Source organism: Xiphophorus hellerii, chromosome 12 (assembly GCF_003331165.1).
Source record: "Xiphophorus hellerii strain 12219 chromosome 12, Xiphophorus_hellerii-4.1, whole genome shotgun sequence".
Classification (NCBI taxonomy): domain Eukaryota; kingdom Metazoa; phylum Chordata; class Actinopteri; order Cyprinodontiformes; family Poeciliidae; genus Xiphophorus; species Xiphophorus hellerii.
In genome coordinates this window covers 8,306,567-8,323,729 of record NC_045683.1, presented here as the reverse complement: position 1 = coordinate 8,323,729, position 17,163 = coordinate 8,306,567, and the positions used below count along the sequence as shown (strand labels likewise).

Below are 17,163 nucleotides of genomic sequence, written 5' to 3'. Positions count from 1 at the left end.
GCCCCCACTAGAGCCCTGATTTACAATCCATTGCAAATTAGCATCTGGTCGCAATTAGAAAATAGCACCGTTAAACTGTTTAGGCTTGTGTGAAATATCCCAAAGTTTTGCTAATCATTTTCAGTCAAGCTGAAATGAATTTTCTCATTTTGAAGATCACTAACTTAGTTTGCGAAGGGCAGCAGAAATTAGTGCGGATTGCAAAATGACTTGATTATCAGACTTGTTATTGAACACCACAGCTAATATAAGCATTAACCAGGTCAAGCGTGCATGTTTGTTTTTCTTCTGCCTTTGCTTCTCCTGGCTTCTTGCTCTTTTGTTTCTTTTTACTTGCACTTTAAAGAAAAACCCCTGTAAGCACTATTCCTCAGTCCTGTGATGTCTCATGCAAACTCTGCTTTCAACATCCTGACTGACTTTTTACAGGTAAACCAATGGCCTTTCACAGAAACACAGAAAAAAACACATGAAAAGTGATATTTTTCATCTTAAACATAATATTGTCATTTCAGTGACCTAACATTTAAAAAATGAGAATTATGAACTGAAAACATGGTCTCTCGCTACTTATACTTACACATTTATCTGCCTTGCCAACTCTTCCCTTCTTTCTTCTCAAAGAATAGAGATAAACACATAGTTAAATTCTGTATTGATACGGCATTATCTGATTTTAAATCACTGAGAATGTATTAGTTATGTATTTGATTTGTATATTTTTAAGAACTAATTGTTGGTTGTTTTGAGAATAACATCATGGATTGCAAATCCAGGTTGACATGCTTATGAATTATTATCAATCTTAAAAGACCAAAGTGAACCACAAAAGAAAATGTGAGGAATACAAAATAAAAATCTAATTATAATGATGAAACCACCTTTTCTTAGGACAATAAATCCATTGAATATTTATTCCATCCTGAATCCTGAAACTAACTTTGCAGTAGAATTCAAAATGATGTGAAGTTCAACCTTATGAAAATACAATGATCTGTGAAATTCCTCTGTTTTATTCCCTTTCGCTTTAGTCACTAATGTCCAACATGACCCTGTATATATTATCTCTGATACAGCCAGTGGCAAAGAGGGTACAGCAGCAGTGCATGTCTCTGATTGCCAGTGGCCAGGTGAGAAATAATTAGTGCCAGCAGTCAGGCTCTGCCAGCTACCTGTCCTCTGGGATCACCTCTAAGCAGAGGTGGAGGTGATTTATGTCTGCCCAGAACTATTGTGGTTGCAAGCTGGCCTGTAAAGAGGTCCAGTGTAATTGCATGGGGCCTGTTGGGGCAGTGATCCAGATTGTGAGGGCATCATTCACTGGAGGACTGTACCTGTAAATCGTGGGTTTTATTGTATGTAATTATGGTTTATCTTTACCATCAGTTTAAAACCTTTATCTGGTTCTTTTATTGGTTTTGAGAAGTCATCCAGTTGGTTGTTACTGCTTGATAGCTGAAGGTCTCCTTCTAAAACCTCTTTTTATTCTTCTTTTATTATTATTTTACACCAGCATTGTCCATGGGATTTGGTTGCGTTGCTTTGCGGTCAGCCCTGTTAATCATGTTAGCTTCTGTCCACACAGAGGCCATATTGGGTATATCTGCAAACGTTTTTAGTCGTTTAGGCTGTGAATCCACACAGATTCAGTGGCCTGGGAAACCAGAAACGATCATTTTTGAAACCGGGTTCCAGAGTAGATAAATTTCAGAATGCTGGTTTGGCCATGCCAGCCATGTCTTATTTAAAAACAATGACATCATAACTCCATCTCAGGCTCCTCACTCTCACAAATAACAAAAATGGCAGCATTCAATATTTTCTGTATCATTCTGTGCCAGTGTTACAGCGCCACCAATTGGCCCGGCATACCAACAACATAATTTTTCGTGCTGCTGCATCCTGTCATGTGGACGCACATTTTTTTTCTTAATTGGTAACAAATGTATACATTGCTTGCCTCAGTTTGTTGAAGGCCATAGAGTGACCAATTTGCAACTCATTCATCTAAGATGAGCGGCTTCTGGATTTGACTGTATGTCAAATCATCTAAAAGAGACAATACTATTTTTACTCTTTAGCCATCATTTAAAACTTCTTGAACGTTTGTACATTTTGTCAAGTTCCAACCACATAGTCCAATGTATTTTATTAGAATTTTTTGTGCTGGACCATTCACAAGAGGTTGATGGACAGATGTAAACACTTGATTATTCTAATGTAGAATGATCAAACAATCTTCAGATGACATTGCAATAGCTTAATGATCTTCTATTCAACAGATCTACGGAGATTTTCAAAATGCAGTGACCATACAAAATACATTTATATGAATACTTAATTCTCTATATAGTTAACATTTAGTTTAGCTAAGGGGAAAATGTAGCAAATGTGTCAATTTCTCCTCCAAAGTATTTCAGTGCATGCTGCAGACCTTGATCACACTCCCTCCAGCTTTAGTGTCTTAGAATACTCTCCCTCTGAAAGTGTAAAAAAAAAAAAAAAACACGGTTACGAAAGAAAAACAATTCCTCTTTTAGTCTTGGTTTGATATTCTGTGCCCATCGGATGTTGACTACGATCATCCTTCCCCGGGCGGACAGCAATACTGAGAGCCACTGCAAAGTTTTTCTGCAAGGATTTTCTTCAAGGATTTCATTTTCCTATCAACTCTGACCAGCTTGCCTATTGTTACCTATTACTGTAAAAAAAAAAATCACAATCCAGTAAAGGGGGGGTGTGTAGTGTTAATTACAAATACAAAATATTGAAAGTTATATACCCTGCCCTCCATTTAATAGTTATGGATCATATTGTGTTATTATAGAACATAAAAATTCCTAATAAGCTGCTCTGAAATTGGTGGTTGTGACACGACAAAATGTAAAAAAGTTCAAGGAATTAAAATGTATCATTTAGCAAACATTATCCTTTAACTGGAATGTGAAATGTCCAACTCTTAAAGTAATAGCAACTTGAGAATCAATCTTTGACCAGAGCATGAATCAAAGCCTCTAATATTATTTCTCTGTAATTCCATTCTCACACACTCTCATAACGTTGGTGAAGAAAAGAAATTCAATCTCCTGTGCTGGCCTCAGGAGAAACTGTCCCTCCTTAAATGACATTTCAGCATGTGGACGAGCTGGAGATTGAATCCCCGGCTCTCCGATTAGTGCACAGAAGGGTTGAACCACATGTGCCACAGTACAGCAGTTACTAATATCAGCTGTATTAAAAAAAAGTTAAGTGCATCCATACAACACATCAAATGCAATAAAACTTGTATTGAGCTGCAAAAGTTTTTGTCATCAGAAGTTTTCAGAATAACTTAGAATTTAGTAGAACCGATTGCGATTAATTGTGAGGTTGAGGAGTAAATTGCAGCTTTTTGCCTTAATGATCATCCTCCTTTTTCTATGAGTAAGCCTTAAAGAATAACTCTATCAGTTCTGCCTCACATCCAGTCTGAAGTAAGTCGGACTACAAGGTGAAACCCAGTTATTGCTGGTAGTATTTAGTTTTTAAATAACTCAGTGGGTTTTTTTTATGACATCTGTTACGTTGTTCTTTGCTTGTCATGATTATTCAGACTACCAATAAACTCCAGGTTTTGATTGAGGAGCTCAGTTGAGTTTGGGTTGAAAAACAGCTAAAGCTCTAAAAGTTGTTCTGGTTTTATCTGCCTTCATAAATCTTACACACGCTGAAGAATCTATTTCGATGCCTGTATGTGTTAACCAGGACCAAAGCATCATTGACTTCCAAAATCCTAATATTCAGGAGTTTTCTGAGGGTAGTAATAGTTTTTTTTTTCAAGTGTGTCAAATGCTATGACCTGAAGAAGGCTGAAAATAGTGATAGAGAATAACAGAAGACACTGAAAATCCAGACATTTCCATACTAACATTTCCTCTAACTTTTGTCTGTACTGAATCTAAGTTTGTACTTTATGCTGATTTGTGCTCCACAAAGATTTATTTTTAATAAACAATACATAAAAAAGATCATTTGTTTTATGAGTGATTGTGCACTTAAGCTATTAATTCATAGACCAAACATATTCAATTCATTTTAGGAATTCTAACATATCCAGTTCTGCAAGTTGTTTTCAGTTCACACCATCCCACAATCTAAATTCTTACAAAATGGCAGGAACTGTGGTCAAATGAGTTGATAACTGAGGTTCATAGACTGAGCTTTAGTGACTTTGCAAAACATATTGGCATAATTTTTATTCTATATGTCTAAAGCTGGTGGAAAGATACTAACCCAAAAGACCTGCAGTTGTAATTGCAAGAAAATTGAGTTTTACAGTGACTCAAGGAGACTGAATACAAATCTACACCACAGATTTGTTTGTACAGTCATGTATTATAATATATTTTATTGCTTGTCTCAGGCAAATAAAAATATCAGCATCACCTTGAATTTTATTATTCATGAACTGTTTTGAAAACCATGTATAATTTCCCTTCCATTTCACTACATGCACTACTTTAATGTCTCGTGGCCCAAAGTTAGCATCACAATAAAAATATTTCAAATAAAATTCAGTTTTTATCTTTATGTAGATTTGTAAGCAAAGCTGTAACCTTATCCATACTTTAAAAAGCTACTAGCTATAATCTTAATCTTATCTGTATGTCTTCAGCTAAAAGTAGTTATCTAAGGCTGATAACATTTTGCATCTTCAAAGTAGTCGAGTTTTACTTTGCTCTAATGTCACCACATCGCGTGTGAATCAGCGCCTGTCACTGAGAATGAAATTGCCAGAGTGTGCTTTGGCAAAGTTTGTTGACATTTGTCACTTTTACAGTATCATGCCCTTCTGTGCTGCTAGAATCAGTGACTTCTTGTGCTGTTGTCTTTGTTTCTCCAATGTGGAAATGAGAGTACAGTTTGAATCTGTGCAGGCGTGTGCGTGGGTGTGTGTGTGGGTGTGTGTGTGTGTGTGTGGTGCATGAAATATCCTTCCTAGATTGTCATTATTATAAGGGTTGAGTGTCAGAGGGCTATAATGACAACTTGAGTGTGTGGGGGCTGAAGAGGAACAATCAAGCTGAAGCTATGTGTCTGACAAGCGATTAGTGTGTCAGATGGGGGGTGTGTGTGTGTGAGAGAGAGAGGGGGGGTTCAAAGTGTGGGTACAGTAGTGTGCACACCTGTGGATCTGTGACTGAGTGTTTGGCTTCTTTATGTGAGCTTATTTCTCACACTGTCATTCATGAAAGGGGGAAAATCCTTTTCAGAGTCATAAACAGAAATTAGGCTCCACATACAGGCGCATCTCAAAATTTTAATACCACTAAAAAGTTTACTTTATTGCGTCTTGAAATATTAAACTAATAATTTAATTACACACTGAATAATCTGTGAATTTATATCTGTTAATTTTGATGGTTATAAGTAGAAAATAAAAGTCATTTTTTAATGCAGCCATATCAGCCTCCAGCAAAACATCTCTTTGTACTGCACAATATAGGCGTTCAATCATCGTCTGGGACTAGTTTTGCATGAAGTATTGCAACAATGTGTGTTTTAGTGTTTTATGCAGTATGACATAAAACACACAAACACAGTTTTTTCTTCCACTTACCATTCTTACACTTTGATAGTCTACTGTCTTCCCTATAATTTTTCTAGACCATAAATGAACAAATGTTTGCATGAAAGTGATTTTCTTTCTTTGTCTTATGGAATGTTATTTTTTCTCATAAACTGAAGTTCAGGTGTTATCTATGAGCTATAATCTTAAGGTAATAATAAACATCTGTCTGATGAATCTAGGTATTAAGTAAACTTTTTTTAGTTAAATTACAGAAATGTTTTGAGATGCCCTTGTATTTTACCTACATGCATATAAAACCTCTGCATATCTGTCATTATGTGGGGGGGTTTCTCATTTAATCAAGACAGTGTGTTGGTTGACACAATGTAAACAGAGTGAACACTTTTAATTGGTCACTTAATCAACTCTTAATAGCATCTTCAGTGTCAAAACGTGGCACTTGAAAGGAAGATGAAACACTAATGCTGACAGCAACAGCTACTCTCTGACATTGGTTTCTCTCTGGCATTCCTTTTGTTTTTTGGATGTTTAGTATAGAAATTTGTTTAAATTGTACAGGAAGCAAAAATTATGATGTGATGTAAACTTGTTGGATGTTTTTCAAAGCAGCCCAATTCTAATGATACTGTACATCAAAATGACATGTTCGATTAAAGGGGGTTCTGGTTGACTCAGCCAGATACTGTTATCCAGAGTCATAAGCAGAAATGAAATGTCCTCAGACAATAGTCATGCTCTGATGGCAGCAGCTGTTTTGTTTGCACCGATTCTGTAGCAGAGGGGACTGCTGGGACTCGATGCCTGCATTATTTCCATCTCAGTATGTTTACAAGGCTGATAAGACCAGGAACAAAGACAAACACAGAAATGAGGCGCAGTAAACCCAAAAACCCGCAGGAACAGAAGGATTATGATGATTACAGATAAGAGAAAGGAAGGAAACAGGGGAGCAGATAGAATAGCTACTGAAAGTTCTAAATAAATAATATGTTTTGTGATAACTGAGCACCTGATTTCTTACAGTTTATCCTTACATTTAAAAATAAAGTCCAAATAGATAAAACAGAGTTTGTTTGTTTTTTTATTCTAGATCATTCTTTTGATAATTTGTTTATAACCCATAAGATCTACTCATATTAGAATCCAATTTAGTAATGTCATCAGAAAGATTTTCTGCTTTTTAAAGTGGCTGTTGTTTCTGCCTACTTTTCTGTTTCTGTGGAGCTACTAGAGCTTGCAGTTCAGACCATAGGTGGTATTAGTCATCACCATCAGCACAGAGTGGGTGGGCGACACTGAAAGTCCTCCAGACTTGTTCTCATCAGCAGCCTAATGGCTGTGTCTTAAACATGTTGTTAGTGCAAGGGTTATTGTTGTTACTGCAGTGGCACAGAAAACCCAAATATGTCCACATAATGTTTTTTAGATTATGCTTTGTATTGTGTAAGGGTGTTTTCTTGAGTCTGCTGTTGGGAACATAAACAATCTGCTTAACAGTGGCCGAAGGAATTTTGTTACAGACATACTCAAGTTGTGAAAATATAATTTTTTAGCACTTTCTGTTCTGATTTATGTCTCCCAAGGGGCTTTTAGTCGTCTACATGTGGGATTGTGTGAACATTTCAGTGGCTCGGGGCACTTCCCAGGAGAATAACACACATGGGAAGGTTAATTAAAAGTAGAATCATCAGGGGACAGGCTCTGAAAAGAGAGAAAAATCTGTATTTATGTACCCCATAGAATTAGCTCATGTTCTGGACCATTACAACACCTTGACTGGAATTCTCTGATGCATTTAACATTTAACTCCTCTGCTTTGTCTTGCCAGTGTAATTAAGATCAGTGGAGGTGATTTTGTCAGGACTTAAATGGCGGTAATGATGGAGGCAGATCATTGGAGAGGAATTTGGTATTGTGGCGGTTTGTACAGCTTTCACCCATGGATATACTAGCTCTAAGAAATGGCTTTATTAATCCAAAATATTTTCCTCTTGTATAACATACAACATAGAATTAAAGTCAGTTACAACTGTCTTTTCTTTCTAGCTTTTTAAAGTAGTTTTCAATCAATCTGTCCTCAGTTGCCTGCTTTTCATTTTTTTATTGTCCAAAGCAATTAGGGAAATGTGTCATAATCACTGTCACATTCTGCTTTGCTGATTATGGATTTGCAGCATTAGTTTAGAAAAACGCCCAGTAGCAGCCTTTTAAACTCACGACTCGGCTGCCTGTCAGTTGTCGGATGTATTTTTTATCTTCTATATAAACACAGTCGAAGTTTAATAACTGCAGCATTTTTTCCGTAATCTTTTTAATGCAATTCTTGTCCTCACTATTTAAAATTCTGGTCACTTTTAAGCCTGACATTCTTTGGTTGGACTCATGCAGGCTTCTGTAAGTTGCATTTAATTCAAAACAGGAAATAGGGTTTGGGAGTCATCACATTGTGCAATTTGAGAAAATTCCTTTTATTTCTTAAGTGTATCTAACGTTCTGAATTAAAAAATACACACTAGCACAATTCTGTTCCCAAGTATGATTCAAAGTAAACACATTAAAAAGGAAATGTCAGATATGTTAGTGCTTATATTGCACTCACCAAATATGTTACTCAAGATATTTCCTTTGAATTCACTTTCTATCAACATGAATTCCGACCAGCACTGTTTCAAAACTATAAGCACCATTGCTACAAAATTGATTCAAATCTCCTGCCTAAAACTGACAGCATGACAGAATTAATTTGGTGGGAAATATTTGAGTATTTGATTATTATAGTGTTAAATTCCTCACCAGATGCTCAGCTGATTCTTAAAGCTGCAGTAGGTGATTTTTTTTTTATTTTTAAATTGAGCTTCTCTGCTTCCTGCCTGTGGTCCTACTGCCATCTGCAGAAATACATTGCTCCCAGTCAGAAACAACCAGTCAGAGCCATGATTAATTTCTTAGTTGACTGTATTTGTTTATAGATATTTTTGCTGTGCTAAATACTCAGCAAATACTGTGGGAGATATCTGCTGTATCTAATTATTAAGCGTTAGTTGTTTCAGCTCAGTGTTGCTTGTCCTGTTCCTGCAGGTTAATGTGTGTTAGGCAGATAGGTTAATTAAAAGAAAACAGAAATGGAAAGAGATGTAATTTTTAATTGCACTAAAATGCTGCTAAGTAAGTGGCTCGATAGACAGCTTCATAAGCAACCAGTGAAACTCTGAGGGAAGTGTTTCATAATGCTACAATCAGAAGTAGATCCAGGCTGAGGAACGCTGGGATAGAGATGGTTTTGGTGTCAAAGATTCTTTCATTTAATCAAATCATTATTTGATTGCATGTTCATAGTTAGGTATACATAAACTTTAGATCTTTCCTACATAAAGAAATCTTCTGAAGCGATCTTTGGATTTATCTTTTCTAAGATTCCTTATGAATTTGCCATTTTCTAGAAATGTCTTTTTTTTTTTAAAAAGACACTTTTACTATGTCAGCCCAGTGTGTCCTGATATATACGAGCCATTGAAATAAAAGAGGGAAGTGTGTTAGGCTAAAAGATTTGGTTTGTGTTTGTTAGAAAATATTTGAAACGTTCTCAATAGATGGCGCCGTATCACAGATGATTGTCTCAGGTGTGATTTATCTTTAATTTGGTACAAGTCAACTTTATTTATATAACATTTTCCAAACACAACTGTAACCCAAAGTGAAATCCAAGAAATACCTGATGTAGAACACAATTTTAAAAAATAAATAAAAGATTAAATTCCATAATACAATACAAAATAAGCTGTGCATCGGTTCATAAAATATGCAATGCAAATAGGTATGAGTTAGGGACTTTTTATTATTTCATGATGAAATAGTATAAAATGGGAATTTGACTGACTTTGCCTTTTTTACATATATATTTAATTTTTTATTTAAATATAATGTTTAAACCTCACACCTTATGTGTTACAGAATAAGAAAAAATAGTGCAAAGTTATTTTTAAAAATTGCATATCTTCACCCTCTGTAAAGTAACGGCCTTAGATTTTGCCAAAGAAGAAAAAAATCTACCTCTTTTTTTTGCCAAAAAATGATTTAGGGGGGAAAAAAACAAGAACAAAAAAAACAAGCTAGGTCATTATTTTTGGGAACAATATTAAGATTCAAAGAAATCTAGAATCTACAAGAAATGTATACATTTCTATATTTTTATATATATGGACTCACAAAGAGAGTTCTGCTTCATGCAAGGGGCGTAAAAGGGCATAACAAAGGTTCAACAAAAGGATCTAAAGCACTCAGAGACATTTTGCAAAAAAGACAGATTTTTCTTTTAAATTTGAAGCAGTCACTGTCTGTAGCACACTCGTCTAACAAAAGTGAACATTCCCACTTCCTGTCATTTCTTAAAGATTATGCAAGGTTGCAGCAAACAAATGGCTAGTTTAGCCTTTTTGCACAAATGAGCCACAGGCCACGAAGCAGCAGGGGAAAAAAATAACTGCCTGTGTAGCTTGGAAGTGTGTATATGTGTAAGACTGCCAGTGTCATTGGCTAGACTTCTTCCTCCTCTCTGTGCAACACTGTGCTCAGGCAGACAGCTCGCCCACAGCAGCACCAGCTCACCGCCCTAATATGTTTTGACAGAGGAAGCATTACCGCAGCTCTCATTGCCCTTATGCAGTAAAGCGGGAGCTAAGGCGTGCCCAGTGACTGTTGAACACTGATGGGATCACGAGCTAATCGATCATCTTCAACCATCTTAATGAGCAAAAGAATTCTCCCCGGTTTGAGCCAAAAACAAGATATTTTTCCCATGTATTTATATTGTATAACTATTTATTTAAAGCAACTATAGTTGATTTAAATCAGTCATTCTCAGTATTTTGTACTTCATAGTATACTTCATAATGTCAGATCTTTGGCAGCTCTGAGACATCATAGCTCTCACAAACTTCTGTGTCTCCATTTTTTTTGTGCCATCATGTCAGAAGATAGTTATGATCTTGCAGAATTCATGAAGCTACTCCAGGCATTTTGAAGATGATTTTTTCCCCCCCCTTAGCTGTGGCCAATTTTTAGCTAATATGTCTTGCTGCTTCATGTCAATATCTGCCATATCCCTGCATCAGGATTTACCTTGGGGCTGACATAATGTGTATTAATATGAAGTGTGAGCATGAGACGGCGTATTTGATTTATCATGCTGCATTAACCTTCCCTCGTATCGACGTTCAATCTGTTCTTTTTTTTTCTCATTCTGCTTCATTAGTGTTCAATTTGTAAATTATCGTGTAAATTCTTGCTACGCCTGGAAAGGGAGAACAGGTTTGAGGAGCTGATCCAAGCGTTGTGCATGAATGCAACCTCACAGAAAACAAAACCTAGAGCTATACTGCCATCTGTCATTAGCTGTACAACACATGAAGCAAACGGTGGCTTTAATTTTTCTCTCTCTCGCTCTGTTATGAGATCAGCAACACACCGTCTGTAGTTCTTCCCTTAGCCACACAGTGTCTCTGTGCTCAAGTGTTTTCTCATTTTTGTTTCTGATTAACTTTCTTAGATCAAACATTTTCATTATTTAACACTGGTGTTCTCTCTTGTTAATTTTAAATTGTTAGCTTAACCCTCAAAGGTTTGATGCTATTAATCCCAGAGAGAACATCTGTACTTTAAAAATTCAACTTTTTATTGAAGTCATTTGACTAAAACCCAACCTTTAATTTCAGAGGATCTTTATTTCAATCTTTTTATAATAACACCAGAATTGGCACATATGTTGTGAATACTTTGTACAAACCTGTTGGGGCCACAGGGCAGCATGGTCATTTACTTTAACTTTTTATAATCCAGTGCAGGATGAGAAGGAAGCTCATTGGTTAATCTCATAGACTTTCTCTTCTTCTCAGCTCAGCCCACAGAGATGTATAGGATTTGGGATGTGTAAAAAACATTTCTTGAGACTGAGTTGGTCATGGAACAAGTTTTGTTTTGTGTTTGAACAAAAAAAAAATCCTCCTGAAAACAGAAGTGCAGTGGAGAATATTTCAAGGAATCCCTGCATAAACTGAAGTGAACAAGAGAAAAACAAGATAGTGGCAGCAAACCTACCTCTGAAATGAGAATAATGACCCAGGAATGACACCAAACCCAATTTAGCCTTGTTGAAATTGAAGGTCAGAAAACCAGTGGGAAATGCTAAATGTTGTTCTGCATGATACGTTGACTTTCATGAATAGATGCTGGGGCAGCTCTCTATATGCAGTATAATAAATGGGCATTAATACTGTCATAAAACCTGGAGTTGTAAGAGAAAATCTACTAAACTAAAGTCATTTCAGTCCAGGAAACATAATGATGTAAATTAAACACCAATCTTTTTCAAAGATAATAAACGGCTCATAGATAGAAGAGATCTCACATTTGTTTGCATCAGTCGGTACATCTTCCAGACTCCCACATCCAATTGGGGATTAAATAATCACACTCCCATCTCCTGCATCCCAACATAACCAGATGGGCAATGTGTTTCCTGGAGGCAAAACTCAAAATATCATAGGATATGGAACATACTGTGTGCCATGTGCTTCCTAAATGCATTAGTTGTGGAAGTGGTGCCTGTGCAGAAGATGCAACATTATTAGGAACAAACATTACGAGGAAGAAAACATCATCTAGCAAACTCTAGGTCATTAGTACGGCAGACAAATCGAGAATAGAAATGGGCAATATAAAAAATTGTATGTGTTAAAAGAGATTTAGGGAACTATCAGTTGGCTTTTTTGTTTTTTAGATTTATCAAACATTGTTATTAGTGGTGGTTAGTTAACACTGTCAGTTGTATTATGCCACACATGTGAATTGTTTGCATTTCCTCAAATCCAGGCTTGAATGTTTTATTTATTTTCTGTTTATTCAACTGTTCAAACACAAATCATGTCAACTGAAGAGCAAATCAACTTAAGCAGAGTCTGTATTGTATTTTTTTCTTTTTCTGATTGATAAGATCAGCGCACTGTTGACCTCAAAAACAACAGAACACTTAATTTTACTCGGCTCTTTGCTCTTATTACAGCTGCAGTGAGGAAAATTAGATCAGTTACTCTTTAGTAAGACAGTTGTTTGTCTCTCATGTGTACCAATAGGCATCACCGCACCCATTTTACGTGAACAAAGGCTCAAAGAATATCTTCTGTGCACCTGTACATTTCATAATAGAACCTCAACAAAATGTAGCGATTTAACAATAAAATGGCACTTTAAGAGATTCAGAGATAGATTGATTTGATAGAATATAAAGGAATAAGTAAATGGATGCGTAATGAAACCAGTTTAGATATGCATCATAAATGTTCAAATCATTTGTGAACCGTTAGTTGGAAAACTTTGTTTACTAAACTTGCTTTTCCAAACTTGAAAATCAAAAATTTGTTTTTCAACATAAAAGAATGAAGTTTTACAAAAAGATATTCTTGTACTGAAGAAGCAGGTATCAGAAACATTCCTCTGAATGTTGCTTGCTTTATTAGCATCAAGCAGCTTCTGCATGTTGCAGGTTGTTTGCTGCACATCCCACAGATACTCTGGTTGTATGTATATATATATATATATATATATATATATATATATATATATATATATATATATAGATAGATAGATAGATAGATAGATAGATAGATAGATAGATAGATAGATAGATAGATAGATAGATAGATAGATAGATAGATAGATAGATAGATTTGATTTTAAAAGTTGCCCTATTACTGTTTATTTAAAAGCATTACTGCATCATATGTTAAAGTTTAAATCAAATGTGATTACATTTAAATTATATAGGAGTGGCATATGCTGCATTTGCTTTGCTTGCTGTTTCATAAATAAATAGAGATCAAACACTGAAAAGTTTGCTGCTGTATTAATAATCTACAGGCATTGCAATTGTATGATGGTGTTTGCACACCGGGTGATCTGTGTTTCTATGCAAACCAGCAGGACCATGCCGTGGAGTGTTTACCTGGGCCACCTGCTCATTTGTAGATGCTGGTTCTCATTACTCCTGACTGAACTGTGAATTGGATTCAAACAGAAGGCTGCATTGTTTTCTTGGCGTTTATTATTTCGTATATTCTAAAAGAACAATTGCATATGATGCCGTTTTCAGGACATTAAGAAAATGAATAGCTTCTTGATCGTATAAGAAGAAAAACGCGATCATTAACTTTACAATTGGTTATGTAACCCGTGGAAAAGCCCGTCGGGTTGGTTGAGCGCTTGACGTTGTATCGTGACGACGTGTGAATGTGAGCTGCACAGGGCGCTCTCATCTCCATCAGGAATGGAGGAAGACTTCACAACACAACCAGGAGTCTTGCTAATTCCCCCCTCAGTGCATCGGAGGACTCTGTGATGCGGCAGGGAGGGAGACGTCCCCCCTCCGTCTCCGTGCGCCGTCAGTGAGACCGGGATGCAGTTTTTCCTCGGCAGGGTCGGCGCCTGAACCGAGCCTGTTCTGACACCAGGAGGAGGAATCGCACTGCTGGAAGTATCGCTTGGCAAGCATGGCAGGCGCTAAACTGACACCCTCGCCATCGGAGATCGACCCAGACGTCAAGACCGACGTGCAGACACCCCCCGAGCCCACCTGGGTCAATCCCTCCAACCCTCTCCGGAGCACGGGCTCTTTTGGGAGCGATGTCGGCCAAAGGTAGCAGCCGCATATCCAAACCGCAGCGGCATGTTTCTGAATGCAGCAACCCCGAAATAACTCGACGCTGAGTGCGCATAGCGCCTCAAGTATTACAACTTATTTCGTAATTATGCATGACTGAAAGTTACGCTGCATTACTACTGACGCTTTCCATGCGTAAATCTGTATTTCCCATAGGAATCTATTAGAATGTGTCGAAGCGTAACGCTCCGTTTCTAATTGATATACCTCGTAGATTATTACATCTTGGGCAACTTCTACATCAGCCTTAAAGTCCAGATCTTTATTTTTGCAAACACCTGCCAGTCATTTTCTTCACAGCATCACTGTGATTTAATGGCTGCAGTATAGCGCTTACATAATTCAGTGGATGCTGCATTCCTATCACAATTTTATGAATTGAGATTCTCTTTTTGGGTCAAATATATACCAGAACACTGCTTAATTAACACTTTTTTAAACAGTTTTTTGGACACATTGTAATGAACTACATTCAGAATGGGTGTTGAAATAAAAATGCAAATCACAAGAGATCGTCTAAGTCTTGATGTTTAACATACTCTACTAGCATGTTTTATTTTAACATGTGTAGAATCCAGAGAATCAGTCTGTGCTCTCCTGTGATTTGGTAAACAAATTGGATGTGGTACATGTGGGCTGGCTCACTGTGTCACAGCCGATGGACTTTTTATCCTTTGTCACACAGAGCGACAGAGATTCATGCTTTATATTGTCTCTGTTATCGTCAGGCTGCTGAAGCTGAAAACTGAAGGATTTTGCAATGTTGGCAATGTTGCATAAAGCTGCTCTGCACAAATGCTGGAGATGCATCCATATTTACACATGCATATCTTGTTTTATTGAATAGTTTCAGTGAGAATTGTGATGCTATTATTTCTTTGAATAATTCTCTAAAAAAGTAGCTTCTCTAAATGCTTACTCATCCATTTTTCACCCAAAAGTTGATTTGTCCTTGATGCTTGTGGTGAGCAGAAATATTTTCTAGTCAGCTGAAGACAGAGCTCTCTAGGGAATTGAATGAAAATGCCATTTCCATGTTACCCCCTGGGGCAAATGTCACTTGTTTAAACCTTTCATTGTTGATGGCAGGCTGGATGGGTGTCACAGTTTGTTAGGAGAATTGGCACAACTGTCTAATGTTCTGCACATTCAGGTGAACATAAAATGAACACTTTGGGTCAGAGTTTGACTCTTAAGCTGGCAAATTTCCAGGTTTCTCTTTCTACATTTTAAACGGGAAACAGTTGGATAAAGGACAGTAATGTCAATTTAAGAAAAAATTATCAACAGCTTAAATACCAGTATCCCTTGTTGTGATGACGATGTTGATAGAAGTGGTGGTAATGAACTTGGAAAGGAAAGCAGAGAGATATATAACAGATGAAATTGCTAGAGGATGGGTAGTATAAGCTATTTCAAAAACCCCAAAAATGATTTGCAAGGATTACATGAGTGAAAATGAGATTTGGTGTTGCTGCTGTGATGGAGGTGATTGTAGTGATAAGTGATTATCTGTTTCTGATCAAAATCTATTTTCTGAAAACCAGTGATTCCACCAGCAGTCAAGCAGATCAGATTGACTCTTAGTAAACCCAGAAACTGAGTATTATTGCCCATACATAAATCTGTATGTATTCTAATCTAATATACAATATCTTTGAATGGCTCGGGCTGTAAAACCTAATGTATCATCTGGCTGGTTGCCCAGGAAACCAGATTTCAACCATATGATCAGTGTGGGATTTGTGTTCAGATGGCTGGAGAAACGTTGGAAGTGCAGTCCTTAAAGAAATCAATCACATTATAAGCAATAGAAAACTTTTATCTGCATGATTTACAACATTGTGGAACCCTGTAAAACTTTAGCTAAGCAACAACAGACTAATCTTTTTAAAAGCCATGCATAGTAAGTCATGTCAGATACATTTTTTCATGTTTTACCTTTGGATATTATTGAGCCTTATTCGTTTTGATGGTTACAGACGGCAGTATATCCATGTCCCAAACTAACTGGCTAACATGCAGCCAACTGCTCATAAATAATAAGTTCACAATCACATTATCTTTACCTAAAAATCAAATCCACTGTTTTACAACTCATTCCTAGTTACACCTGTGTGATTTGTATTTACAGCTCCTATTTGATGCTATACAGCCTCTCTGCCACATATCAGACAATTTGGCTTGTGCTCTCTATAAACTGTATCAGTGTTAATCTTTCCTGCCTCCAAACAATCACGTTTGGGCATTTGTTAACAAACTCATGTCCCCAACTCAATGCAGGTCGGTAGGAGCAACCGTGTAGCCAGAATACTTTATATTTGTGAGCTGTGCATTGCTTGTGTTACACATAGTGAATGGAAGCAGCTGAAAGTCTCACTTTGGATCACAAACGCAGTCCTTCTTTACACTTTTACCCTCAAAGTAATACAAAACGTGGTTGATGGGAGAAATTTATATATTTACCTACAAACAATCTGAGTACAGCTGCAGTCTAACGCTTTTTGTTAAATTTGATTAGGCGTTGAGAAAAATTGACTTAGAGGACAGGTAATTAATAAAATGTTATTTAGTGACAGACAATTATCTATTTTCCTGACATAGATAATTACCAGCCCTAACATGGATGTCGATAGTGCAACCCTTGGACTTCTTGTCTGTGGTCCACAGTTCAACAATGTTATACAATTGACCCGTCAAATGGAGCTGATGCAGATGAGCACTTTGTAATTTATTTATAATGAGATTTTTATGTGTAATATGTACTATGTCTGAGTTGCTAACATGCTCTATAAGCACTTGCTGCTGTTTTTTTTGTCTCAGTATTTGCCTTTTGGTACTAATAGTTTTAGGTTTAAAGTTAAAATTGTCGGTATAATGG

The 17,163-nt window shown here is 36.7% G+C and overlaps 1 protein-coding gene across 21 annotated transcripts in view; it reads left to right on the top strand.

The window, feature by feature from the left end:
* kcnt1b (potassium sodium-activated channel subfamily T member 1b) overlaps positions 1–17,163 on the top strand; it is a 94,117-nt gene that overhangs the window by 10,041 nt on the left and 66,913 nt on the right. For 2 of the 21 annotated variants that reach the window (XM_032578019.1, XM_032578017.1), the window contains exon 1: positions 13,734–14,258. The exons of the other annotated variants lie outside the window; for them this stretch is intronic. In XM_032578019.1, the coding sequence (XP_032433910.1) occupies positions 14,113–14,258 (146 nt within the window). In that variant the 5' untranslated portion in view covers positions 13,734–14,112. Of the gene's footprint in view, positions 1–13,733; positions 14,259–17,163 lie in introns of those variants that run through there. 21 annotated transcript variants of the gene reach the window in all.